The sequence below is a fragment of the Balaenoptera ricei genome, chromosome 10 (assembly GCF_028023285.1).
Source record: "Balaenoptera ricei isolate mBalRic1 chromosome 10, mBalRic1.hap2, whole genome shotgun sequence".
Taxonomy (NCBI): domain Eukaryota; kingdom Metazoa; phylum Chordata; class Mammalia; order Artiodactyla; family Balaenopteridae; genus Balaenoptera; species Balaenoptera ricei.
Window position 1 is genome coordinate 68,622,854 of NC_082648.1, and position 27,898 is coordinate 68,650,751.

General features: G+C 32.9%; 2 protein-coding genes across 5 annotated transcripts in view; one reads left to right on the forward strand and one right to left on the reverse strand.

The window, feature by feature from the left end:
• Nucleotides 1-2,320, forward strand: part of ACSS3 (acyl-CoA synthetase short chain family member 3) — a 143,738-nt gene extending 141,418 nt beyond the window's left edge. The window contains exon 16 of one of the 2 annotated variants that reach the window (XM_059936596.1): nucleotides 2,147-2,320. In XM_059936596.1, the coding sequence (XP_059792579.1) occupies nucleotides 2,147-2,293 (147 nt within the window). In that variant the 3' untranslated portion in view covers nucleotides 2,294-2,320. Of the gene's footprint in view, nucleotides 1-200 lie in introns of both variants that reach the window. The other variant, XM_059936598.1, reaches the window with a different exon arrangement.
• Nucleotides 2,321-4,433: 2,113 nt separating this feature from the next.
• PPFIA2 (PTPRF interacting protein alpha 2) overlaps nucleotides 4,434-27,898 on the reverse strand; it is a 405,353-nt gene continuing 381,888 nt past the window's right edge. For 2 of the 3 annotated variants that reach the window (XM_059936599.1, XM_059936600.1), the window contains 7 exons: nucleotides 27,020-27,213; nucleotides 23,011-23,108; nucleotides 15,712-15,887; nucleotides 14,761-14,829; nucleotides 7,794-7,953; nucleotides 6,515-6,606; nucleotides 4,434-4,510 (listed from right to left, as the gene is read on the reverse strand). In XM_059936599.1, the coding sequence (XP_059792582.1) occupies nucleotides 6,548-6,606; nucleotides 7,794-7,953; nucleotides 14,761-14,829; nucleotides 15,712-15,887; nucleotides 23,011-23,108; nucleotides 27,020-27,213 (756 nt within the window). In that variant the 3' untranslated portion in view covers nucleotides 4,434-4,510; nucleotides 6,515-6,547. The remainder of the gene's footprint in view (nucleotides 4,511-6,514; nucleotides 6,607-7,793; nucleotides 7,954-14,760; nucleotides 14,830-15,711; nucleotides 15,888-23,010; nucleotides 23,109-27,019; nucleotides 27,214-27,898) is intronic. The other variant, XM_059936601.1, reaches the window with a different exon arrangement.

Sequence of the window (27,898 nt, forward strand, 5' to 3'; positions counted from 1 at the left end):
ACCAATAGTTTTGCTAACTGAACAGTTTATTTTACTATAGATACATTTTAAAATATTGAGTTCAAAGTTCCCTGTTTTGAAACTTTCCATATGAGTATGATAAGATAATGGGGAATACAAGATTGCATATAATTGTTTAATTGTATAGAATGGAAGGGGTTCAATGAAGCACCTTCATCTGGCTCTAATTTTCTTTCCAGGTATCTCCTACAATTGAAGACCCCAGCATTTTTGGGCACATAGAAGAAATGCTGAAGCAGGCATTGTGACTTTTTTTTTCTTTTTTTGTCACTTTTCTAATTGGAGTTAGTTTTTGGAATTATTTCCCAGAAATAAATATTTAAATAGAAATTACATGCAAACTGAAATGTAAATTGTAGAGCTTGGTCTAAAAACAATGTACGTGCAGTCCAGTAAAAGGCCTTCTGTTTGATTAGCCCAATTAGCACTGTTACTGGTTACCTGTAACATTGCTCATTATAGATTTTCCAGAACTTCGATTTAAGAAAAATATATCTGACATACGATTTATAAAAATTGTACCCCCAAAAAAAACATTTTAATTGAAAGTGACACTAATATCGAGCTACTTCCTGAAACTAGGACTCTGCAGCTTTGACCCAAGACCTAAAACTCAAGTGAAGTCAGAAAACAATTATAATTTTCTTATAGAAATTCTGAATATTTTCTAATATTCTTGAGATGCCCACATGCATGGTTATTTTAAATGAAATGGATGAAATGGGAAGTTTTAGGTAATCATCTAGACATGATTTTCTAGGTAGGAGAATCTGTCTAGCCACACATTTCCTGAGGGAAGGCTGGGTACCAACCAAGGTACAGCTCTCTTCAATCCTTTGTTACTTAGTCAAGGGAAATCACAGGCTGGCAGAGGGCATGGAGGTCAGTTAATCCAGTCTCTTTGTCATGGAGATGAGGGCTCTTTGGAGCCCCTCCTCCTCTCTCAGGTTCTTAGTTGACTGTATACTTCTTAATGATTCCAGCTTCTTTTGGAAACAAGGAAATGTGTAGAAATGGGGAAACTGGCAAGGAAAGCTCTTAAGGAAGAAATGTACAAGTTTTTACATTAGCTAAAAACCAGGAGGAGTTTTAAGAGAAACCAAAAATCCAGATTTTATGTGAAATCTCTAATTTTTAAATAACTCACTAAAAAAATATTGTCACATCCAAAGCACATCTTTCCACTTAAACTTCTGTAAAACTATTGAGCATTAAAAAAATAACTGAAAATTAGTCTTTGTTAATAAGCTTATGATAATGTGCCAATTAACCAGAGTAGGTAGATATAGATAGTTACATATTTGGTTTACTTAGGGTTCTACATGGGATCAGTTATCAAAGAATACATTTAAACTCAACAAATACCATACCCACTGAGGCTTTGACGGTTCTTAAAGTACTCCTCAGTCTTTCAGTCCATCAGGAACATTATTTTTAAGAGCAACTGTCTTAACATATAGTCTGGTAACATATCACGAAATATATATGAGAGATAATAGGTAAGAGCTTATTGTTTATTTCATAAAAATTGCTTACAACTTGTATAAAGACATTCTGAAAATGATAGGATTTTTTGGACTGTAGCCTATAAAATAAATGGCTTCTCAAAGTAAATTGTTATTTGCTAAAATTGGCTTTTTGATTGTTACACCTGAAAAAATACATTCATCTAACTGTTCCCTTTAATTATTTTAGTAGACTGAGTTCAACTAATTAGATAGATATTCAACTTATAATTTGAAGCTGTTGGGTTCCTTAAACTGTCTCTTCTCTTGAGTACATTTTATCTTATCACAACTGTAATCTTACACTTTTTAATGTCTTAGCATTAAGATGTATTACCTTATTTTTTCATATAAAATTCAGTTAATTTGAAACGGCAAATTCTTTAGCCGAATGTGTATCATAGTTCATCTGCAAGGTATAAACCCAGGCATATACAAGAATTGTGTTAACGATTACATCTTTGATCCTCGTGCACACTTTTCGTGGTAATCAATCTGAGAGACACTTCAGCAAGCAGGCTTGGGTTATTTTCCTGTTGAGTGGGATTGGAAAACAGTGCACAAGACCGGGTAAGTGGTGTTTTCTTGCATCTGGTTAAGGAAAGTGATCTCCTTTGCAGGGTCAGAGAAAGTACTGTTCCTCTCACAAGACTGAATGTGGGACAAGAAAGATACAGTCATCAGATTGCTTAAATTTTGGAAGAAAAAAAAAAGGAATTTTCTATTTTAATACTTACCATAAGGTACTTTCACTCAATAGTCCTTAAAATATTTTGAATTAAATGTCTTTAAAAATAACAATATAATGTTACTAAAAAATGTAATTTGCTGAAATAAATTCTGCATGATCTTTTGGTAGTTGCATAGAATTTTTTTACTGTAAGGTATTAAAATTAAAATGTAAATATTTTCTTTTAAAATCTATAGAAAAGTGCCAATTAATTGAGCTATTTTGCCTGTGAAAATGTACTAAGTATATACAAATGAGAACTGCTTTACATTTAAAAAGCAGTTTTATTTATAGAAAATTATATTTGTAAAGGCTCTGATTATTAAAAATATGAAAATTCATAATGTTGATAGATAGTTAAAAGGAAGAAAACCAAGGTTCTAAGCTTAATCCATTAAATGGGTTTTGGAATCTGGCAAAATGATATTATACATTGAAGAATATTTTATGGTTTTTGAGGCAAGTAACTGGATCTTTTATATCCCTGTATGTTAGAGTCTATTTTAAATGGTTAATATCTCTTATTAGGTGATCTCTTAAAGGGGAAAAACTGTTTATGCAATTAAGTTGTGCAGAACAGTAGATACAAATCTAGTTTGTATTATTATGATACCATAGTTTCTATATTATATTTCATTTCTGTAAGTCAAGATCCCCATATTCAGACGAACTTAAAAAGCTCTTTCTCATTGTTTCTAATCAGGCAACATTTTTAGAAAATTTTAAATCACTTTCATAAGCAAGTTTAGTGCTCCCTCTTGTGGCAGACTCACTTTTGAAGATAAAAGATTGATCACTAACAAGAATGATTTTCATTATAGTTTAAGTAAAATTTTAAACTATGTGACTAGAAAACAAAGCTTAAACAGAGAACTGGAAGTATTTTTGTTTATTGACAATGGAGAGGGTTTCTGTTACCATTACCTTTTGAGTGAATCTGTTAAACAAAAATCGACATCAAAACAAATGTAATGTACGTGCAAACATAGCAAATTAAATACAAAAAAGGAATTACTAATGACAGGTCTTGCTGTTAATAAGATCAAGCAGCAGAAAATCAGCAGTTAGATAAATGGTATTCTTAAATAGATTTTACTTTGAAATCTCCCATATAAACAAAGAATAAACAACAGTAACACCACCAAATAAAGCCACAGGGAAGAGATTATTCTTCTATACTTTTATACACTATATATGTTAATCATTCTGTCTTTATTTCCTCTGATAAGACTGACTTCAGGGAAGTCGCAACAAGGCCTTCTCGGCTAAAAGCATATAACGTTAGACATGAGTCTGGCTAATGCCCTATCACATTGACAAAAGGGAAAGGTTTCTGGGGTTTTGTTTTTTCCAGTGGAAATGACCTCAGACTCTGCAGTGGTTGACATTCACTGAACAGTGCTGGCTGGAGGTTCAAGGTATTTGGGTGAACATGTGTTTCTTAGTAAAGTTTGTTTGTTTGTTTTTCTTGGTCCACAGGTAATAAGAAGAGATCATTTTTTTTTCTTTATAAATTTTTTTAAATAATTGCTTTTGACTCTTGTAAACAGTTTGGCTTTGTTTTGTATTGAAAAGGAGATCGAGCCATCACAGTGCTATTTCTAAAGATATAGGACATCCCTGATTTCCTTTAAAGGTCTATTTTTGGCTCCAGTTCCAGGTTAAATCATTCTTTTTTACACGATCAGAGGCAGGTTTTCAGCTTTAAGGATTGACAGACTTGAAGGAGAAACATGTGGAAGCATGAAACATGCTTCCAGGAAACATATATCAATTTGTTACAATTCAAAAACTGTAAAAATGGTGGAATGGTAAATACAAACAGTACTTGGAATTGTCAAATGTTTGCACTCAAGACTCCATGAACCATATATTTTATTTTTTAAAAAAATCATATTTATATCCATTTACATAAGACTTACACATTTAAAAAGAAATGCATACACAGTAATACATAAATGCCAAGTATATTACAGTAAAACATGAAAAAACAAGTGGCTCCATTTCATAAAAGCATCGTTGTACAGAATTTATGATGTGGATGATGCTTATTATTCAAATGACTTAAGCATTTTCTTACAATTGTAGTAAACTAATCAAACTTAATAGCTGACTCCCCCCAAAATCACATTTTCAGCTTAATAAACCATTAGTTGTGATTATTTCCTTAGAATTCAGTCTTCACAAAGGTTTTCACTGCTTATCTTCTTAGATGGTAGTGCACTTTAGGTAGAGTAGACTGAAAAGACGACATCTAAAATACGTAATGGACAGCATTAGTTTACTGAACGATCCCAGATTGGAAAACCTCCCTCTCCGACTCTTGGTGCACCTCCATATGCATCCTGCCCACTTTTGTCCTAAGGGTAGGATATCATCTCAGGTCTAACCAATGGCTGTATGCAATTAATATTTACTCCTCTCTAATTTTGTGCAGGCGAGGTTCATAAATAAGATTTGCTCAACTTTGTAAAAGTATGGCAGATAATATAAACAAAGGTAGTCACAGAAAACGTCAGCAGTCCTTTTGAAAAGCGTACAGCTTGCTCATTAATAAATTGAGTTGAGTTGACCTATTCCATGGAATAGATCTGTATTCTAACTCATATATTTTAGAGCTCTTCAAAAGAGACCTTTGTTTAATTGTGACAAAAACATAATGATAATCAGTAACATATAAAGAATCTGTGGCATCACTGATTCTTTCCAGTCATAATATACTTAGGAAAAGATCACAATTACTATCCTGACACGAGATAAATAATATGTTCTGAACTGTGTTAATAACAAAAATGCTAATGTTTCCTCAAAATAGAAATTGGTTGTCCCAGATTAACTTATTAGAAATAAATACCTTTATCCCATTTAATGGTAAAAACTAGGAAATATGAACTAGAATGCCAAGCACAAAATACAGATTACAAATAGTTAGAGTAATTCTACCCATCAGTCAAGAGCTAAGAAGCAAGCACTATTCAACATATTAAATAGTCATTTGTAAATTAGTGAAGTATTCTAATTCTAGTTCCTGGTAAATTATCATGTTATGTGTAGAAACTATTACAAACAGTATTTTGGAAAGCCTCTTATTTAGCCAAATTATTACAAATTTTAGATCATGCCTAATGAGATGCCAAATTGTATACCATAATTAAATTTTTAATGTTAGGGTTTTACATTCTGAAATTAAATCTCTTATCTGAAAGCTTTTTGTTTTATCATCAGCAGCTTCAAGTAGTGACCCAAATAAGGCAGCATATCAGCTCCTATATTAGGCCCCAAAGACCATCAGTAGATTGTGTGGAGCTTTTAGTTCAAGGCAATGAATAAACAGCACAAGATAAGCGGTTCCTCTCCCCATCCCTGTGCACACATTTGGTTCTCAATATTGCTCTGAGAAGTGTTTTCCCAAAATTTTAATTCATCGTAAATGGTAGAATATTTTGGTAAAGCACAGCTGTAGATTAAAAAATGTTTATGAGTTCTTGACATTTATTTTCTATGAAAACACAGTTTTACTAAGACTGGTTTTCAATAAAACTCCATTTTCATATGGATTTGGAAGTAGATTCCATCAACTAGTATTTCTCGAAGTACAAATGCCTTATATCTTATGATTATATAGCATGGTTTTCTGTCCTGTCCGCCATTGTTATAATGTTATTTCACTTTGTTTCTATCTGCTATAAACCCCAGATACTTAAAATTCCTATACGTTTTCAACAAATATTAATCACATTGATGAAAAACAACATACCAGAAGTTCAAATTTTTCAGTTATACTTTTGTTTTTAATGTGAAATCACCTCCAAATCATTCTCCTGATTCTGCCACTATTTGACTCTGGATACCTACTAGAATACTATTTGCCTATTTCAACTTCCCCTATATAAAATACTCACTTAAAAGTGTGTTATTCTGTAAGTGCCAAACTCTCATCAGTAAAATGCAATACGCATCAATATAAAGTGCTACGAAAAAGTAGAAGCCAGCGTAGTAGCAACCCATTGATGTGTAATAAGATAGTTGACAGGCCTCCAACAGATGGGCCTTAAACCATAGCAGACAGATGGTGATAGGAAATCCTAGATTAAGAGTTACAATATAAAGAACCTTTCCACTCTCTAGCAATTCAAAGGGGTTATCTCACTTCTGTACTGCTAGGCCACACCAAAGAGTATCGTGTATATTTACTAGTCTATGTAGGTTCCATTTTTTTTGGCGGTTTGTTTTTTGTCAGCCAAGGAAAACTACTCACAGCAAGTCAGTGCTGCCTCCTTTGAGTGGCTTGTCAACATGAGTATGTGCGAACAGTGGAGTTGTCTAACCTCTGCAGTCTTGATGAAGGAACTGCAAATGGAGAAAAGGGCTTTAGAGGGACTTGGATGATTGAGTACAAAATTTCAGATGAGAAAGATTTATTTTCCCTGCATAAAGGGATCTGAACATATTAATAGACCTTCTTTCTCTCAGATAGAAGCCACTCATATTCCTTTTCTCAAGACAAGCTACTAAAGAAAATTTATTCCAATGCGATTCAACTGAGCTTTCAAGTTGTGTATTCCTCCTTAGATGAAATCTGTTAACAAGAACAGTTCCCCTGGGTGCTCCTGTTTTTGAAGCAAAGATTGCTCTTGGAGAATTCAGTATGATGGATTGTCTTCCCCTCCAACACTGAAAAGCTTCTATACTCATTTTAATCATGTTAAATTCCTCATGAATTTTGCTAATGTGTTCCATAATAGTAACAACTTAGAAGAAATATAGATCAAAGATCATGGTTTATACTGGAACTTATTTTAAGGGCCATGGTAACTATCACCTTGACAAGAAATAATAATTCTAGGTGATTATCTCAATAAAGAGAGTGGGACTTTTTTGTTTAATGCTTACCAGACGGACATAACTTTGTGACTACAACTTCAAATTTGTCTCTCCTCCAGAATGGCTGTTTTCCTTTGTGAAGTATATAACACAAGTCTAATGTCCACAGAAGGAAATACTAATTGGGAAATTACTGTCGGTTTTGTGTTTGTTTAATTCTCTTCTCATGGTTGTGCTTGTTTATTTAAGGCCTTCTGCCTTGGTCATAGGTGAGAATATCTGATGAGTCTGAGTTTTTACGATGAAATAGAAAACTTGCAATATTCAAGCATGTAGGGTGACAGTGGAGTTAATTTCCATTTATTAAGGACCTTTAGTCCAAATCCATCCTCTGAACAAATTATTTACTTGGTGAATAGAAGAGTAAAGAAACACAAATCATGCAGATGTTTTTCTTCCTAGATGTGGACATTAGCCAAAATTGTCCTTTTTAGGATATTTTAAATTATTTTAAAAATATGAATAAAGTGCCATGAGTTCATGCATTAGCAGCTTACAAAAGAGTAGGGTCTGATGAAAGCAAAGTAAACTTCAAGCAGAGCAAACCAACTTAAGAAAAGAATCAATTCCAGAAAGCTATGCAAGATCAGAGAATGATACCATTTGCTAAACAAGCTTTTTACTTTATAAGCAGAAATGCAAAACTACTGTACCATCCGTTGTCATTTTCCTTGACTGCCCCGATGTTGTGGTTAACCTAAATCCAGCCGGTAATGTTTCTGAGGACCCAGGCATCATGCTGATTCCGTGTACTTCACGGGGAGGAAACTGCCTTCTCCAGGTCGACCCACGCCTGAAATTCTTGTCATCACTCTGCCGGTACAGAGATACAATTTGATGTAATGAAAACAAATAAACTAGTCCAGGTGCTTAAAACATGTAACACTGATTATGTACATTCAGTCTGTAAAGTATACATATGGAATATTATACTTTATTTCGAGGGTTATATTGATTCCAAAATGAGAATGCAGGATATGTGAAATAGAAATGTTTTTATTAAAAAGTTCATATGATTTTGAATCTAAAACATACATAAAAGTAAAATCTTTGACAATTTAAAATAAAACCCCAAAGTTTTTCCAAAAAGAATATTTGGTATACTTTGTTGCACTTCATGCCAACTGTTTTTATGGTATGAGATGATATACTTAGTTGAATAAGTATTGGGTAAACACTATTTGGTTCACACACTTGATGAACTATTTCATGAATTTTGCTTTTATGTATACAAGATATATGTTATGGGAAATCTATATTTGATACAACCTGGCTCATATGGGATACTATAATTTATATTCTGTGTAAGAAACTAAATTTGTCATTTGCTAGATTTCAGCTGATACAGAATTAACTTGTAGTTTGTTGAAAATCCTATGCAAATGGTCACCTTCCTTTTAATAAATACATGTGCTCATTAGATGCCACTAAAAGCATAATGTAACTCTGGTTGCTGTTTTACAATGTAATTCTTGTTGCTGATTCTATTATATCTTAATTGCATAAAATCTTCCCTGTCTGTGCATACACATTGTACCTGCAGACAAACAATTATTTTCTCTGAATTGGTAAGCAACAATATGTAATTTACCATTTGACTGATTATATTCTTTGTTTCTAATCTAAGGAAAATATTAATCATTCTACATAGATCTTATCTTCTTATATCACTAAGTTTTTCATCGAAGGAAGGACTGTCTACTCCCTAAAATTATAGTTAAATATGTGTGGTTGACTCTGCTAGCTCAGGTGACTTCATTTGGGCATAGAGAATATAGACAGATATTCATCATTGTTATAAATAAGAAACACTATAAAGTATTCTTCATCATAGACTACTAATTTAAGTAGCATACAAGGTTAATCTGGGAAAAATAAAATCATTTATGTAATTACATTTATCCATTTTTCTTTTAGAATCCTTATTATTAATATATAAATTTTGCTTAGATTTGATAGCCATTTTACACTTTAAGAGATTTCTGCTACTCTTCTCAGCTGCTGCATTTTACTTTGCCTTAGACCTCCAAACGTTTATAAATGGAAAAAAGAAGCAGAATTTCACAGTTGTGGCCTCTCTGACTTCTTGAATCTTGGAGAAGTTGTTGCATGAGCATAAATTTTCTTCAGTTCTATAAAACATTACATTACATTGTAGGAATGTACAGCTCCTATAATGTGTGAGATAAGGGCTCAAAAATATGCCAGTAAGTTGAGAATTTAAATCATGATTCCTTAACTTCTTCTGCTCTTCCAACATAGTGTTACTGCAGAAAGTTAATGGGAACTATAAGCCACAACATCACAGGAAAAGGTTTCCATGAGAGGAGATTGAAAGATATGCTCTCAGCTGAGGATATCCTCTGTCTGTAGCAGCACATGAGCACTTCTCAAATCATTTCAGTGGAATCTGAATGCGATCAGCCCCAGAAACAAGTCTATTCTGGCTCCAGCTAAGTTGTTTAGATATTTTTGTTCACACTCAAAAAACAAAACCAAAATCAAACAAAGAAACAAACAAAAAACTGAGACAAAAGCGACTAGAGGGTTTGAATGACAAAATCATGTGCTTTTTTAGTAATAAAAAGAGGCAGCATATTTTAAAGGCAGATAATAACGTTCCATTTAGGCCTTTCAAGTTGTTCATTACTTTTAAGAAGCAACACTAGAACCCACATAGACTTGTGTCCCTGACTGGACCTCTACTTCAGGTCAGTCTGCATTTTAGAATCTAACGATATGACAGATCTTTAATAATTTTTATTAAAATTATTTTTCCAACTTTTAAGCAAGGAGAATAATTGTATTTAAAAGTGTGTATGTGTTTATGCAGACTATCTTTTTGATTCAACAATTAAGAATAAGGATTAAAAGCAGATACAAACTACTATATATAAAATACATAAACAACAAGGCCCTACTGTACAACACAGGAACGTATATTCAATATCCTGTAATAAACCATAATGGACATAAAAAGAAATTGAGTTATTTGTAGTGAGGTGGATGAACCTAGAGTCTGTCATACAGAGTGAAGTAAGTCAGAAAGAGAAAAACAAATACTGTATGCTAACATGTATATATGGAATCTAAAAAAAAAATGGTCATGAAGAACCTAGGGGCAAGACAGGAATAAAGACGCAGACCTACTAGAGAATGGACTTGAGGATATGGGGAGGGGGAAGGGTAAGCCTGGACAAAGTGAGAGAGTGATATGGACATATATACACTACCAAATGTAAAATAAATAGATAGCTAGTGGGAAGCAGCCACATAGCACAGGGAGATCAGCTTGGTGCTTTGTGACCACCTAGAGGGGTGGGATAGGGAGGGTGGGAGGGAGGGAGCTGCAAGAGGGAAGAGATATGGGGATATGTGTATATGTATAACTGATTCACTTTGTTATAAAGCAGAAACTAACACACAATTGTAAAGCAATTATACTCTAATAAAGATGTTTAAAAAAAGGAAAGACTCATCAAATAGAGGATATCAATAGAGAGAAATTATAATATATGATATATATTATATATATATGATATATATATTATATATATACAGAGAGAGAGAGAATCTAATGGAAATTCTGGAATTGAAAAGTGAAATAACAAATTAAAAATTCACTAGAGAGGTTCAATAGCATCTTTGAGCTGGAAGAATAAAGAATCAGCAAACTTGAAGATACAGCAATTGAGATTATTCAGTCTAAAGAACAGAAAGAAAAAAAGAATGAAGAAAAATGAACAGAGCCTCAGATACCCGTGGAACATCATTGAACACACAATATACACTTAATGGGAATTCCAGAAGAGGAAAGAATTAGGCAGAAAAACATATTTGAAGAAATAATAGTCCAAAAATTCAAAAATTTGATGAAAAACATTAATTTACACATCCAAAGTCCAAGCAGACATCATAGTAAAACTGCTAAAAGACAGTGAAAATCTTGAACGCAAGAGAGAAATTGATGTATCATACAAGGGAACCACAATAAAATTAACAGCTAATTTTGTATCAGAAACAATGGAGGCCAGAAGGAATGAGATGGCATATTCAAAGTGCTGAAAGAAAAAATATCCTGTCAATCAAGAAGTCTTTGTCCAATAAAAGTATCCTTCAACAATGAAGGTGAAATAAAGACACTCCCAGACAAACATAGAGTGAGAATTTGTTGCTAACAGGCCTGCCTTATAAAAAATACTAAAGGAAGTCCTTCAGGGTAAAAGGAAACGACACCTGACAGTAAATCAAATCCACATGAAGAAATAAAGAGCAAAAGGCAATTATATAGGTAAATAATACAAAGACACTACAAACATATTTTTCTCTTTTATTCTCTTAACTGAGTTAAAAAACAATTGTCCGGTTTATAACATAAAGAGGGAATAGAGTTATATTGGAGAAAGGAAAGGACACCAGACAGTAACTTGAATCCACAGAAGAAAATGAAAAGAACCAGAAATGATAAATATGTGGTTTAATATAAAAAATTCTATAAACATATTTTTTCTCCTCTTAAATTTTTAAAAAGACATATAAAGCAATAATTATAACACTATTATTGGATTTATAACACATATGGATGTAATATATGTGACAATAATAGCACAAAGGGTAAGGGAGGGAATTGAGCTATATTGGAGCAAAGTTTTGATAATTTATTAGAATTGAGTTAGTATTAATCCGAAGTATATTGTGATAAATTACATATTATAATCTCTAGAACAAACTGAGACTAGTAACTCAAAAATATAATAAACCACAAAGGAATTAGAATGTACATTAGAAAAGTATTTAACACAAAAGAAGACAGTAAAGGAAGAACAGAAGCACAACAAAAACAAAAGAAGACATGAAGCATATAGAAAAAAATAAAATTGCAGAGAGAAATCCAACCATATTAATAATTACTCTAAATATAAATAACAAACATTCAGACTAAATGTGAATGACTTAAACATTATCAAAACAGATTTAAAAAAAAGATTCAATTATACACTCCCTACAAGAGACATTTTAGATGCATAGACACAAATAGGTTGAAAGCAAAAGAAAGAAAAAATATATACCATGCAAACAGTAACCACAAGTGAGGTAAAGTGTCTATACCAATATTAGATAAAATAGACTTCAAGACCAAGAAATATACTAAAGACAGAGACATTTTATAATAATAAAAGGGTCAATTCATCAAAATGATATAATTATGTGCACCTAACAACAGAGTCCCAAAATACATGAAACAACGCCTGACAGAACTGAAGGGAGAAATAGAGAATTCCACAATAGTAGCTAGAAAGACAACCTACTGAACAGGAGAAAACATTTGCAAATGATATGACTGATAAGGGGTTAATATCCAAAATATATAAATAGCTCATATAACTCGACAACAAAAAGACAAACAACCCAATTAAAAAATGGGCAGAAGACGTGAATAGACATTTTTCCAAAGAGGACATTCAGATGGCCAGCAGACATGTGACAAGATGCTCAACATCATTAATCATCACAGAAATGCAAATTAAAACCATAATGAGATATCACCTCACACCTGTCAGAATGGCTGTCATCAAAAAGAACACAAATAAGATGCTGGAGGGGATGTGGCAAAAGGGAACCCTCGTACACTGTTGGTGGGAATGTAAATCGCTGCAGCCATTGTGGGAAACAGTATGGAGGTTTCTCAAAAAACTAAAAGTAGAACTACCACATGACCCAGCAATTCCACTCCTGGGTATATATCCGAAAAAAATGAAAACACAAATTCGAAAAGATACATGCACCCCAATGTTCATAGCAGCATTATTTACAATTGCCAAGACATGGAAGCAACCTAAGTGTTCATGAATAGATGAATGGATAAAAAGGATGTTGCATGTATATATACAATGGAATACTACTCAGCCATAAAAAAGAATGAAATTTTGCCATTTGCAGCAACATGGATGGACTCAGAGAGTATTATGCTAAGTGAAATAAGTCAGACAGAGAAAGACAAATACTATATGATATCACTTATATGTGAAATCTAAAAAATAAAACAAACTAGTGAATATAACAAAAAAAGAAACAGATTCACAGATACAGCGAACAAACTAGTGGTTACCAGTGGGGAGAGGGAAGGGCAGAGGGGTAAAATAGGGTTGGGGCTTAAGAGGTACAAACTATAATGTATAAAATAAGCTACAAGGATATGTTGTACAACATGGGGAATATAGCCAATATTTTATAATAATTATAAATGGAGTATAACCTTTAAAAATTGTGAATCACTATGTTGTACACCATAACTTATATAATACTGTATATCAACTATACTTCAATAAGAAAATTTTAAAATTAAAAAAAATTTTAAGTGGCTAAATGGATAAATAAAAACCAAAAGAAAAATTAAAAAAAAAACAAAAAAAAATATGAAAAGAATATGAAAAAGAATATATATGTACATATACACACACATATATATATACATATATATACATAGAACTGAATCACTTTGCTGTACGTGAGAAACTACCACAACATTGTAAATTAACTATACTTCAATAAAAAATTTTAAAAAAAGAATAAGTATTGAAAAGATTATCAAAGTTATAAAATTAAAATCAGTTAAATATTAACTGTTTTTCAAAAATATTAATCATTATCCTGATTGGACAGGAGTATGAATTTACAGGAAGTTAGCTGAGGTCAAGACTGTAGAGCTTATCTGTCTAACCTCCTCTGAAAAGGACAGCTTGGGTTTTATAAAACCAAGATCACCTGCCCTGCCCATTTGAATGTGGAATTATTGTCTCATTTTAGGAACTGCTGTGTTCATTCACAAAACTATTTTAATCAGCTTTTATTTACAGCCAAGAAACACCTGCATTTTGCAACACAGAATTATGCATCACTGTATTTTCCACTTCATACTCAGGTTTCCTCCCCATTTTTTCCAGAAAGATCCTTGAAAAACTCAGAAGGAATATTAAAATCCACAGTTTATCAATGCACAGAGTGTGCTAACGTCCCTTGTATTCCTTCATCTTGGGAGACTACTTAACATGTTTACTATTTTCCAAATCATTTAAACATGCATATACTATGTGTAGAGATTCTTACACTCAATATAACCTTCAATTCCTATGACTGTTAAAATGTTACTCATATATTTTTAAGGAAAACACAATATTGATATCTAAAATAATCAAAAGCTTCCCATTTATTGAAAGCAAGTTTTCTCTTCCTTATAATATCCTAAAATTTCCTGATATACTGATATTTAAGAAATAAGCACATCCCTTATTAAAGAGCTGAATTTATTAGGACTAGTGTTATCATTACTTGCAATTTAAAAAATTTTTCTTAACATTATTTTGCTGTCATAGCTCATGAAAAATGTCTGAATTTGAATTACTTCTTAGTGTTTCTAACTGCTGATATGATAATATCTATGAATTCATAAAGTTCTTTCCCAAATCAAATTAGTAAAATTAAATATTTAAGAATAATAGTGGGGAAAATTCTAGATTCTATCCATAGAACAAGCATCTGATTAATTTTGAGCACTAGTCCTTGAAAGCCATTTTACTTGTACTGTCCCAGGTCCCTTTTGAATGACAGACAAAGACTTACTTCATCCAGTCGCCGTTCAGTTCCCAGAGCCAGGAGGTTATTGTATTCCCTTTCGAGAATCTGCCTTGCCTGTTGAGATCAGATTACAGTTAACATCATTGAAGTCACCTTTTATTTGAAAAATCATAGCCATTATATTTACCTGAGAAAACATTCCAATACCCTGTTTTATTTACAGGGGTCTTATTTTTTTCATCCTCTATATTTATAAGCCATTGTAAATTTTAACTATAAACACAAGGAAGGGCAATTTTCTTTAGTCTGTGGACAGTAGAGACAGCCTCACATAAACGTCTGAGGTCAAAGGGTTTGACCTCACTTTGTTACTTTATTCCAATTGAATATTTTATGTAAACTTTGAAATATATAAAAATGAGATAAAAAGTAAAGTTAGACTGCCACATTTTTATCAAGTCTATGCAGGTAGTTCTCAAACCTGGCCAATCATCATAATTTGGGGAAACTTTAAATGATTAGGGTTCCTGTGCCCTATCTCTTGATATCTGATTTCTTAGGCTTGTGATGTAGATTGCACGTTTTATTTTAAGTTTTTAAGGAACTCCAGCAATTCAAATAATTATCCAGACTTGGGAATCAATGGCACACCCAGAGCTGAGTGTCTGTATAATTCAGACATGTAAATAGAAATGACCGCCCCTCAGAGAGAGGCAGAGACTAAAGGCCATCTGTCAGGGATATCGTTTGGGGGAATCTGGCATTCAGGTGGGAGGTTGGACCACATAACTTCTAAATCCCTTTCTACTTAATTTTATGATTTTGTTTTGGCTAGAAATCCAGTAGCTTGAAATTAAAGTCCCAGTGACATATATCAAAGGTTGAACTAACTCCCATTAGAAATCATGAATACACAGCCAACTTTTTTTTCCTAAAAGTTTACTTTGTCCTTACATAAACCAGGACATAGTGCAACTACAGCACAAAGGGGCTTGCCTGGGTATTCTGTGTTGGAATCTGTAGTAATAAAGCTAAGCTGCTGTAGTCAAAGTTCTCATCCAGGGCTATAAGTGAGCCATGCACACCACTTTCAAGAATATTATTTGCATATTCTCGAAGTCCAATTGCTTGTATCCAGCGAATAACTCGATCATTGCTCCACACCAACACATCTAGAAAAAGAGGTGCATCATTTTAGGCTGCAGTATTTTGCATAGTAAATAAAAACTGCTAGCTGAAATGAGCCACAGGCGTCTGGCCAAGTCAGCATTTATGCTGGCTTCTTTATCCACTCCCTAGTGCAGCTGGCTCCTTGTGTTACAGGTATTTACCATTCTAATAACTAACCCTTTCTACTTCTGGCCCAGGAAAAAATTTGTGATTTTAAGAGTGTTTGTTATCACTGAAATGAGAGCATTTCCATCACATGGAACATAATGTCTCAAAGTGTTGTTTTCATTCTGGAGCTCTAGGAGTCTGTCTGAAGTTCAATGCTTTTACCACCAGATGGGGACATTTCTTATTTGTGTCCATATACAGCTCTTCAGTCAAGAGAGCAAGATGACAATCTACTACAGTTCTTCATCAGAGTATTTTTAAACTACTACCTGACTATTGTGTATAGGCTAGAAGAAACTTTTTTTTTTCCATCTGAAGCAATAAGTCAGAGAACAGAATAGTAAGAGAACAGGCACTCAATAGTTTGATACTTACCCTACTATTTTGTCAATCCATTATTTCTCAATCACATACTAATCCAAAAATCAACCACTCTCAAGTCATAAGTTGTTTTTCCTTTTAGGTTGAAACGCAATATTTTACTAAGGTACAAAACACTTTGAATTTTATTTTCTAAAACTAAAACCTTTAGAGAAAAATGTCATATATACCTTTTTAGACGAAAACATATCAAAGTATATTTTATCCTTTTTCCATTCCTTCTCATTATGAGTTGACATAATACTACATAATAGCCAGCAAAACAGTCAGAAGGACCAGAATGTTCCATTGAAAAGAAAGAATTTTGAGGAACTTAAGGGGAAATAAGTAAAGAATTAAAACTTTTTTTCTAATCCTTGAGGTTCCTCAAGGCCTGGCAGCTTTGGCACCTCTAAATTACAATCCTTAAGGGGAAATGAGAAAAGAATTAAAACTTTTTTTCTAAAAAAAGAATTAAAACATTGTTTCATTTCTAGAAAGCGAAATGAAACCCATAATTTACTAGTACAGTAAAAGTAAGTTTTCCTATTAATTTTTTTTTTCTTTCAGAATGAAATTTATACCTTACCTGGAAAAAGTATAAAGAATACTTTGGGAACTATTCAACTTCAACTGTTCATTTCCCCAATTTAAATTACCTGCAAAAATCTTATTAGTATTTTCTTCTTTGTGTGTGTGTGTGGGGGGGAGAGTATTTATATATTAAGTTCCTCAAAAGCATTACTAATTTGTCCTAATGCACTAATTTATAACCAATTTAGATTTTCTTGTGTATAACATTAAAGCAATAAAGTGATACTTCAGCACCACAGAGGTCCCCGCATGTCCTTTCTCAGTTATTATCCTCACCCCAACAATAACCAATATTCTGACTATGCTCACCCCAGATTAATTTTGCCTGATTTTTTAGTTTTTTATAAATGAAGTTGTACAATATGTATCTTCACTCAATATAGGGTTCACTCATGCTATGGCAAATAGCAGTAGCTTGTTTATTTAGTATTCCATTGCATGATTATGTCACAATTTATCCCTTCTACTGTTGATGGAAATTTGGGTGGATTCTACTGTGGGTTATTAAGAATAGTGCTGCTTTGAACATTCTTATTTATGTATTTTTCTGTTGGCTGTATATATACATATTGCTGTTGAGTAAATAGCAAGGAACAGAATTGGTGAGTCATGTTTTATACATACATTTAATGTTAGCAGATATTGCTAAATACCACTCTCACAATTTAAAACCCCCAGTAGCAGTGCATGAAAATCTGCATCTTTACCAATATTTTGTATTTTTCACTTGTTTGGGTTTTTTTTTTTTTTTAATTTGCTTGTTTTTAGCCATTATGGTAACATTATGTTGTTATGAGTTGAATTGCCGCCTCCCCACAAATTCATATGTTGAAGTCCTAATCCCCAGTACCTCAGAAAGTAACCTTATTTGGAGATATAGTCTTTACAGAAGTAATCGAGTTAAAATGAGCGTATTAGGCTGAGTCCTAATTCAGTATGACTGGTTTTCTTCTTAAAAGCGGAAATTTGGAAATAAGATATGCACACAGGGAGAACACCATACGAAGATGAAGGCAGAGATCAAGGTGATGCTTCTATAAATTGAAGAACGCCAACATTGCCAGTAAACCACCAGAAGGTGAGGGAGAGACATGGAACTGATTGTTCCTCACAGCCCTCAGAAGGAACCAACCCTGCTGATACTTTAATCAACCTCCAGAACTGTGAGATACTACATTTCTGTTGTTTAAACCTCCCAATGTGTGTTACTCTATTACAACAGCCCTAGCAAACTATCCCTTTGTATCTTATCTTAGTTTTGATCTGTAACTCCCTAATACCTGCTTGTTAAGCAATTTTGTATCTATTTACTGGCCATTTGGAAATCCTTTTTTATGAAGCTCCTATGTATCTTCTTCTCATTTTTTAAACATATATCCTTTTCTTGTTCATTTGTAAGAGTTCTATAGATATTCTAGATATGAGTCTTTTGTAGATGTGTATTGCAAATAGCTTTTCCAACTCTGAAACTGTCTTTCATTCTCCTAATTCTTTCAGTGACCCTAAGTGCTTAATTGTAATGAATTTCAGTTTATCTGTCTTCCTTTAGGGTTAACGATTTTTGTGTCATGTATAAGAAATATTTGCCTATTTCTAGAGAATATGAAGATATTTCTCTATGTTCATATTCCCTTTTCTCCTTGGATTTTCTGGTGATGTTTTCTCTCAGATTTTATTTATCTGAAATATATTAATTCTATCTTTAATATTGATACAGTTATAGAGTTTGAGGTGAGATGTTAGTTTCAATCAGCATTTTAAGGATGTCATTCCGTTTTCATCTGGTGGTTATTTCAGTTGTGGAGTCAGATAGCTCAAGTGTTGCTCCTTTGAAAGTAATGTGGAGTCTTCTCTGGAAGGTTCTAAATTTTTGTTGTCGTTGTTATTTGTTTGTTTTATTTTGTTTTGTCTTATTCTGGTCATGGTTTTTAGCAGCTTTACCGTGCCCAGATGTGTTCTCCCAGCCCTTTTCTTTTTAATCTTGCTTGGCATTCATAAAGTGTCTTGAATCTGTGGCTTGTTGTTCCCATTCATTAAAAAAAAAAATATCCACCAGTATCTTTTCAACTATTGCTTCTTCCTCACTCTCTCTTACCTCTCTTTCAGGGATTCCAATTACACCTATACTAGACTCCTCCCTGTGTCCAGTGTCTCTAATGATCTGTTTTGTATCACTCATCCTTTTATTTCTTTTCACGTTTCAGGCCAGATATTTTCAACTGATCTATCTTTTATTTCATTATTAGTTCCAGTTTAAACTTTCTGCTTCTTAAAATTTCCATTTCATCATTTCTTAACATATTGATTCTAGCTATTTATTAAAAATTTTCCATTTTGTCACCTATTTTCTTAACGCATTAATCACAATTGTTTTAAAGGCCATGTCTGAAAAAAAATCATCCAGGGTCACTTGTGGATATATTTCTATTTTCTGTTTTATTCCTTTTGGTTTTCCTCATTTGGCCCCATTATTTGACATGTTTTATATATATATACATATATATGTATATATATGTGTGTGTGTGTATATATATATATGTGTATATATATGTGTGTGTATGTGTATATATATATATATATGTGTATATATATATATATATATATATATATATGATCCCTGACTTTATGACTGAAAAATGCCTCAAGAGGAACTTTGCATAAAGTGTCAGGCTTACTTATTTCCTGTTTCTCCAGGTTCTTGGTTCCTCAAGGCCTGGCAGCTTTGGCACCTCTAAATTACAATGTTCCCTCCCCTGTTCTGTAAGACAGGGAAAAGCAGCAGAGAATGACAGGCTTACCTCTCAACACATTTCTCTTTTTCTCAAGATCATGGCCTCTCAAGTCTTGGGTGTCTTAGTTGCTTTCTGCTGCCTTCAAACAGCTGTTTATTGATTGATCTAGTTTTTCTACTTGTTCTTGGTTGAAGATTGATCTGATTTAATGTATTCCATTATAGTCAGAAGTGGAAATTCCTCAGATTAATTTGTACTCTTTTCGTCTCTACCAATCCATGGTGGTGGTAAAGCATTTGCATATGAATCTGGAAGGTATATATACCTCACGTACCTCTACTTAACTCCTATTGTGGTTTGAACAATCTTATTTCAAAAGAAAGGCCCTAAGTCTCTCTTTGGATTTGGTTTAATGAGAAACATGTGAGGAAAGACTCAAAATGCCCACTTTCCACAATCGCATGACTATATCCTGCTCCAGCCAAAGAATGAATTTCTTCAGGAAGTAGGATGTTTATTGTCTCCCTCAGAGTTTCAGCTCTTTCTTTCCCCATGTCTTCAGCAAAGCAAAGGACTTAGGTAATAATCCTTACTATCTATGGAAATTTTATATTATATATATATTCACTGGGTCTCCCTGGTCAGTCCTAAAGTATATGTTTTCCTCTGAGCGTTCATTAGTTTTTCCATTGAGGCATTAGACCTCAGAAAACAGGATGTCAGTTGGTAGGTATTATATTTTGGTCACATTAGTCAGCTGCTGTTGATAGCAACTGATTAGTTCTACCTACTGGTTATACCACACTTGCACTTCAAAAGTTGGGTAGGTATGTATGGTTGGCAGTAACAGTTCTCCAATTATTTTTACTAAATGCAACATTTAAAAAACTAATGGGACAATAGTTCAACAAAAATGTCGAGTTTTCTTTACACTAAATGGATTTGTAAATAGGAAGTATTTGTTCTTTTCTGGAGCTGGATTTATATTTTGATAGTTATGACATATTTTGTAGTTACCATATTTCTGTAAATATACGTCTACCAAAAATTCCATTGCCATACCTGTAGTTATTCATGAAATAATAAATATAAAATAATCCATTTATTTACAGGGTAAAGGTAAATAAGACACTAATACCAAATTCTCTTCTTCAGAACAACATAGTTTTGTTTTTTTTTTTTCATTTTGTAAATCAGATCCCTTTCTATAAATCTGTTTCCAAGCAAAATTTATGCTCTGACTTTAAAGCTTTGTAAGGATCCTCTTGACCTAAACAATAAATGTCTAGAGATCAGTGTTGACTGTTTCCTAGCAACAAATTAAATGCTTATAGATTCTTGATATTCACATGGTCTCCTCACTGCAGAAAGCTGTTCATTAAGGTCAAGGTTAATTAACACTTCAGATAATAACAGAGACCCCTAGTCACAGTCAAGAGTTATTCCTGTAAATGTCATCAGATCAGTTATAGGAAACGGGCTATATATGATCTCACTCACAGCTACATCACACATGGAGTTGCCTGTGTATAATCATAGTGAATCCTGGCAGTTTTTCTCAGAGCTACACTCTAACTAGCAATTGCCAAATACTAATATAATATTTGATGTAGTGCCAAATCATCTGTCTATATAAGAAGCATTTCATGTGATGAGACCAAGCATAATAAAATCTAATTGGAAAAAATACTTCAAAAAAGAAAACCAGAAACGGGTATCCCATGGGTAAAATCTATTTGTGTGCTAAAACATCTTCTGTTAGGTCAAGCACAGACTTCCTTTTGGTGTCTTTCTTTGGCCAATTAGTTCCCAAATTTCAATTCAACTGAACAGCAGTGCTCTAAAAACAACTTGCAATTTCCTGGGTCCCCAAAATAAAGCGAAATCAAATAACCCAATTTTGATAATGGAAGAACATTTTCTTGCTCCTAGGTAATGAGTCAAATGAAGTGTTACAAGAAATCCATTGTGTGTCTGTCTACTCTCCAATGAACCATATATAGAAAAATATTTTTAATCAATCACCTTCACAGGCATTCAAACCCATTCCACTCTAACTAATGTACTATCCAAGAACTGCCAAAGATAAAAGTGATTTCTGACAATATTTATCACAAATGAAAATTACAAGAGTCTAAGATAGGTGATCTGAAAGAATAAAACAGTGCTAAACTTTAATATGGGAAGGAAGGGTAACATGTAATATATACTATTTTCATGTCTTAGGTAAGCCCTAAAGGCAGTGAGGATGACAATAAACAGACTTGTGCCTAACTTTGAACAATTAATGTACAAACACTTATTGAATTTGATGAAATGCTTCCATATATCAACTCCTGGGTAATGGTAAACAGAAATATAAGGAGTTTATTTTGCTTCTACTCAAAATTTTCTTCCAAAAATTTGAGGCTTTTTTCCATTAAAAAGTATAAATAGACATAAAAGGGCTTATGATTTTTGCCCAAAAAAGTCCCATAGATATTTATCTCTTATACCTAATCATTAAATTTTCCTTCAACAACAACAGTAATAAAATAAAGTGGTCTCTAACAAGTATGAAGTCTAACATGTTGTTCTTTTTAAACAATTATTTCCCCTGTATATTAAGGTACTGCTTAACATTTAAAGGGTTAATTACTAAATACAGTACTTTTCTAATAAGTCTGTTATAGGAAGTATCTTATTGGTTTGTACAAACAATACTTGCAGCAGTTAGTAATGTTTCTAAAATCATTCCTAGCTAAAATTATTAGTGGACTAGTCTCATTTATAGGGGAAAATTCCCTCTGTAACTTCTATATAAAAATCCCTGTATAATTTCAACAACTATATTACAAAAATAAAATATCTGGTCACTGAAATAAAATTCAAATGATGCAAACCAGGGATAAACTGCTGTAAATAAATTATATACCATGTTTCTCTGAATCATAATGAGAATGTTCTATTAAAAGTCTGACAAAACTATCTATGTGAAGGCAGCTTTAGGATAAACAGAATATATAAGTAATAGGTTCAGAGGAATAAATCTCAATTCAGAAAATCAAGAATATTCCCCAAATGGGATATCTATCTTATAAAGTGATGATATCCTTTTCTGAGTTTTAATCAGAAAAGTAAGGAAAAAGAAATAATGATGACACTCTTCTAGCTGAATACTTACGTTACTTAATGACAATTGTAATGCATACAGCACTTTAGGTTCATAAAAGTGAAAGCTAAAAATCCCAGGAAAAAAAAAGGCATTTGATATGAAAGAAAGACATATTACCTTTTATTTCATGTTGGCTTGCTTCTCGTCTTCTTTCTAGTTCTTTTCGGTCATAATTCAACCTTTTTAAGCACATAATTCCATATTGTAAACTTGTTCTGTTATTTTTTTTTTAAAGAAGAAAACACATTTAGTTTACTCAGTAGATGATTAGGCATAGTCAACACTATGCACTACTTTTTCAGGCAACAGGTTAATAAATTCCATTTGTAATTAAATCCTTTAGAATTGGAGGGAATTAAAATTATAGTTATTCTAAGCACACAGTGTTTCTAAAGAGTAAAAAAAAAGTATTTTCGAAATAAAATAACCATAGTCTTAAAAATAATCTTGGATTATGTTGTTCATCCACATGTCTTTGTTTTCCATTAGGCTATTTCAACATTGTTTGAAGACAAATGAACATTTTACTCCTTTGAAAAGAGTCACTATTATGGAGACAAGAAGGAAGTTATAAGAAAGGGATACTCTTCTTTTTAGCTGATGAGAAAAATAATATAAAAACATGAATGAGGGGCTTCCCTGGTGGCGCAGTGGTTAAGAATGACATGGGTTTGAGTCCTGGTCTGGGATGATTCCACGTGCCACAGAACAACTAAGCCCATGCACCACAACTACTGAGCCTGAGCTCTACAGCCTATGAGCCACAACTACTGAGCCCACGTGCCACAACTACTGAAGCCTGCACACCTAGAGCCCGTGCTCTGCAATGAGAGAAGCCACCACAATAAGAAGCCCGCACACTGCAACAAAGAGTAGCCCCCGCTCGCCACAACTAGAGAAAGCCTGAGCACAGCAACAAAGACACAACGCAGCCAAAAATAATAAATAAATAAATAAATAAATTTATAAATAAATAAATTTATAAATAAATAATAAAAATATGAATGAGTTAAGTGATAACATACAGAACCAAATACCAAAATGAATCGCCACCAACTCTAAGTGATACAGAAATATGTGAAAGGAACAAGTCAGCAGATATTGAAACTCTATGTGGAAAGGATATTGTAGAAGAGCAGAAAACTGACTGATCCTTAAAGGATCAGGCAGAGGGAGGGTTAGTAAAGGATATGGAGCACCATGAACATAGGATTGCTGATGAAATGTTAAATGTGTGGTGATAGCTCCTCTGTCCAGAGTGAAGATCTATGCCAGGAAGTTAGGAGGAATAAGATTTTATATGGAGGATGGGGTTACATTAAGGAAAGTTTGCATTCAGAGTAAGTGTAGAACACATCAAGGTGATAAAAATTATTGGACAATTTTCACAGGAGGATAAAAATGACAATAAAAGGTTTTGGTTTAAGAGAGAATAATCTGGTAGTAACACAGGAGTTGGGGAAAATAGGTAATTCTAGGGGACAGAGAAATTAGTTGAGGAAGAAATGCTGTCAAAATGAGGGTCACACTAAGGACAAAGAAAAGCATGAAAAGAAAATCTAGAAACCAGAGATGTTCAGAGAGAAGAAAGAAGACTTACTAATATTATATATAAAGAATGTGGAAGAGTATAATAGGTAAAAAGAATCTCTAGGCCTCAAGAATAAAGAGCACTGAATATTAGTGATTTCTTAAATGTTTAGAATTATAGACAAATTTAGACATACACATTGGCCAGGCTACTCTTAAGTGCTGGATGCATTTCTAAGCCCTGCATTTTAATAAGAACAATGCTGAGTTCAAATATTTCAGAATCAGAGGAAAATGGAAAGAAATCTGCATTAATTGCTGTTATGGGATAAACTGTATTTCCCCAAATTCTTACAATGAAGCCCTAACGCCCAATACTTCAGAATGTGACTGTGATTGGAGACTGGGTCTTAAAAGAGGTAATTAAGTTAAAATCAGATCATCAGGGTATGCCTTAATCCAGTATGACTGGTGTCCTTATAAGAGGAAATTTGGACACACAGAGAAACATGGGAAGTAAACACACACACAGGAAAGACGATGTGAGGACACGGTGAGAAGGCAGCTATCTGCAAGCCAAGGAGAAGAAACCAATAATGCTGACACCTTGATCTTTGTTTTCTAGATTCCAGAACTTTGAGAAAATAAATTTCTGTTGTTTAAGCCACCCATCTATGTTATTTTGTCATGCTAGCCCAAGCAAACTAATTCAGTGGAATACCAGATAATACTGATGTAAAAACCATCATAGACATTAGCCAGCTTGAGGTTAAACCACTGGGTCTTGCCTAACTTCTGCCAAGTTTTTGTATGTAATGTAAAATTGTGCTATAAAAAGGATATATGTTGTTACAACAATGTCTTGTCAGATGGAAAACTGGGCTGTAAAGACAATGGGATGCCATATGCAGTAAAGTATTACTTGCTTTAAGTCAGAGCTAAGCATAGCATAAAGATGAAGCTTGTGTATTTCCCAGAACAAACAAGAACCCTGCCATTTGAGTAATTTTTATTTTTTAAAAAAGAAAACTTGATCTCTGGATGAATCATTTCTACTATAATAATAAAGCAATTAAAAGTTGATCCAGTGAAGAATAGAAAACAGGCACAAGTGTGTCATCAAAAATTCTAATATTTAAAAGTCTATTGCAACCACACAAAATTTGAGGCCCTAAATGTTCAGTGACAGGGGACTCACTACCTTACAATGTGTGTACTATAGAGCAATTGAGAGTGATACAAAGTTGTATTTTCTGTTGAACATAAATCACTCACCCTATTATCTATACCTATTTGTACTAGAAAAGCACATGTTCAAGACAGCAAATATTACTCTATCACATGATATTAAAACATAAGAAAACTTATCTAAAGTCCTCCCTTATCCAAGCTAAATTTCTTTAATTCCTTCCTTTCCCCCAGATTTTTACCCCTTTATCAATAACAATTTAATGTCCATAAATTAATAAAATTTCTTATTGTTATCTCACCACATGGTAGGACTTTTATTGTGCCTGCCAATAAACACAGTCTAAATATGCCCTGTCAAGCCATTAACCAGAACTGAGATTTTTGTGTCAACTATAAATCACATATCTTTTTCACTTGAACTGCTTTTAAATCATGAATTCCCCATCCAGCATCTTAATGGTTTTTAAAAACGATGTTATATTTATCTCTACTAAATTTAATCCAACAGTGTAAACAACTGTGTTAAGATTCAAAACATTTTGATAAATTTGACTGAAGAATCTCAATTATTATCCCTTTATCCTAACTTTAGTCATTAACATATATGATTTTTATACCATTTTAATTTCCATCACTAATTAAATGTTGGACAGGATGTGAACAAATAGTTTCCCAAATTGTCTAGATTCATATTTATTAATTTATTATAATAACTAACTGTATATAAAATAATCATAATACAACTGACAATTTTGCAGATAACCTACAAAGAGATCAGGCTACAACATAACATTTATGACATGGTATTATAACAACCCTTTTTTTACTCCCTAGATGATAAGCAACTTGAAAAACTAATTTTCATTTGCCTTTCATTTATCTGTGCTCTTACCAATGTCTCACAACCCATTCAGTATTTGTTTTCCTGAAAATTAACGCACAAATAAGCAGAAGCACTAAAAGGTTTACACAAAAACAAAAATGTTCTTCAGAAGAGAATTCCTTCTCAAAATTTTTTCTAGTATATGCCTAAGTTATATAATTTATAACTCCATATATAGTCGAGACTGATGATTTTATTCTTAATAAATAATTTTCTAATATTAAAACATATATAGATACAAATCACAAACATGAAATTTCCTACAGATACGGGGGAAAAAAAGATCTATGCTGTATGAGAATTTTGTACTGTCCAGTTCCATAAACTTTGGGCATGTAATATGCACCCAGCTCTACATTAGATAGTCCCCGCAATTTGTTGTATAAAGATACTTTGCCAAGTAGATGTACACAGATGTTTCGAAGAGTACATATTCTATATTTCTTAAATATCTCTTTATGTTCTAGTAATATATACAATTATTTATTTTTCTCTTTAATTACTTTTTGGAAAAAAACGTACCGATGGAAACTATCCACCATTTTTAAATGGACACGGAGATCTTTTTTTGTTAGGTGATCTAACATTCTTGCATCTACCAAGCATTCCATAAAATAACTTCTGTATTGAGGTAACCCCAGGCTGGGAAGCCATTCGTTTCCAATCCACTCGTGGTTCATATCTCCATATGCCAGGGTCTGTAGAAAAACCGGACACTAGAATTGTTTTATAGCAGTCAAGTTTCTTAGCCAATAAAATGGGACGGTAATTGGAGGGTATGGGATATCATTATAATTGATATTTAATTCCTATGATATATTGAAACAAAGTAGAAATAATATTTAGCCTCTAAATATTTGATTTATTTTGGTACAAAGTAGAACTCTGGGTACATGTATCAAGGTCCTTGCCTAAAGAGAATGATTATGTTCACTTTGTTTGCTCAAAAGGAATTACATTTTATATAAATATGCATTTTAATTCAAAATCTAAAATGAATGATATAATACAAATGCTGAGCTTAAAGATCCTTTCTTTGTATTGATAGATTTATTTAATTTAACTTATTTTATTTTTATCTGTTAGCCAATACACCACCATTTCCTTCTCTTCAATGCTACTATTACCATTGCCATGGTGTAATGGCAAATCTTGATGTGAAAACAGAAGCCTCAGTAAATGAATAGAGAAAGGAGCCACAAGGCTAGAGAGATAGAATGCTGAAGCTTTATGTGGCCATTGTTGTTACCTAGTGAAGCATGCAGCCAGTATTCTATAAAAATTGATGCAATCAGTCTTTCGTAGATATCAATCAATACAGACTCTGTACTTAAAGAAGCAGAGCATGATCAAAATGTAAGACAATTTAATTCTTTAATATAACAATATGAACTGATCTTA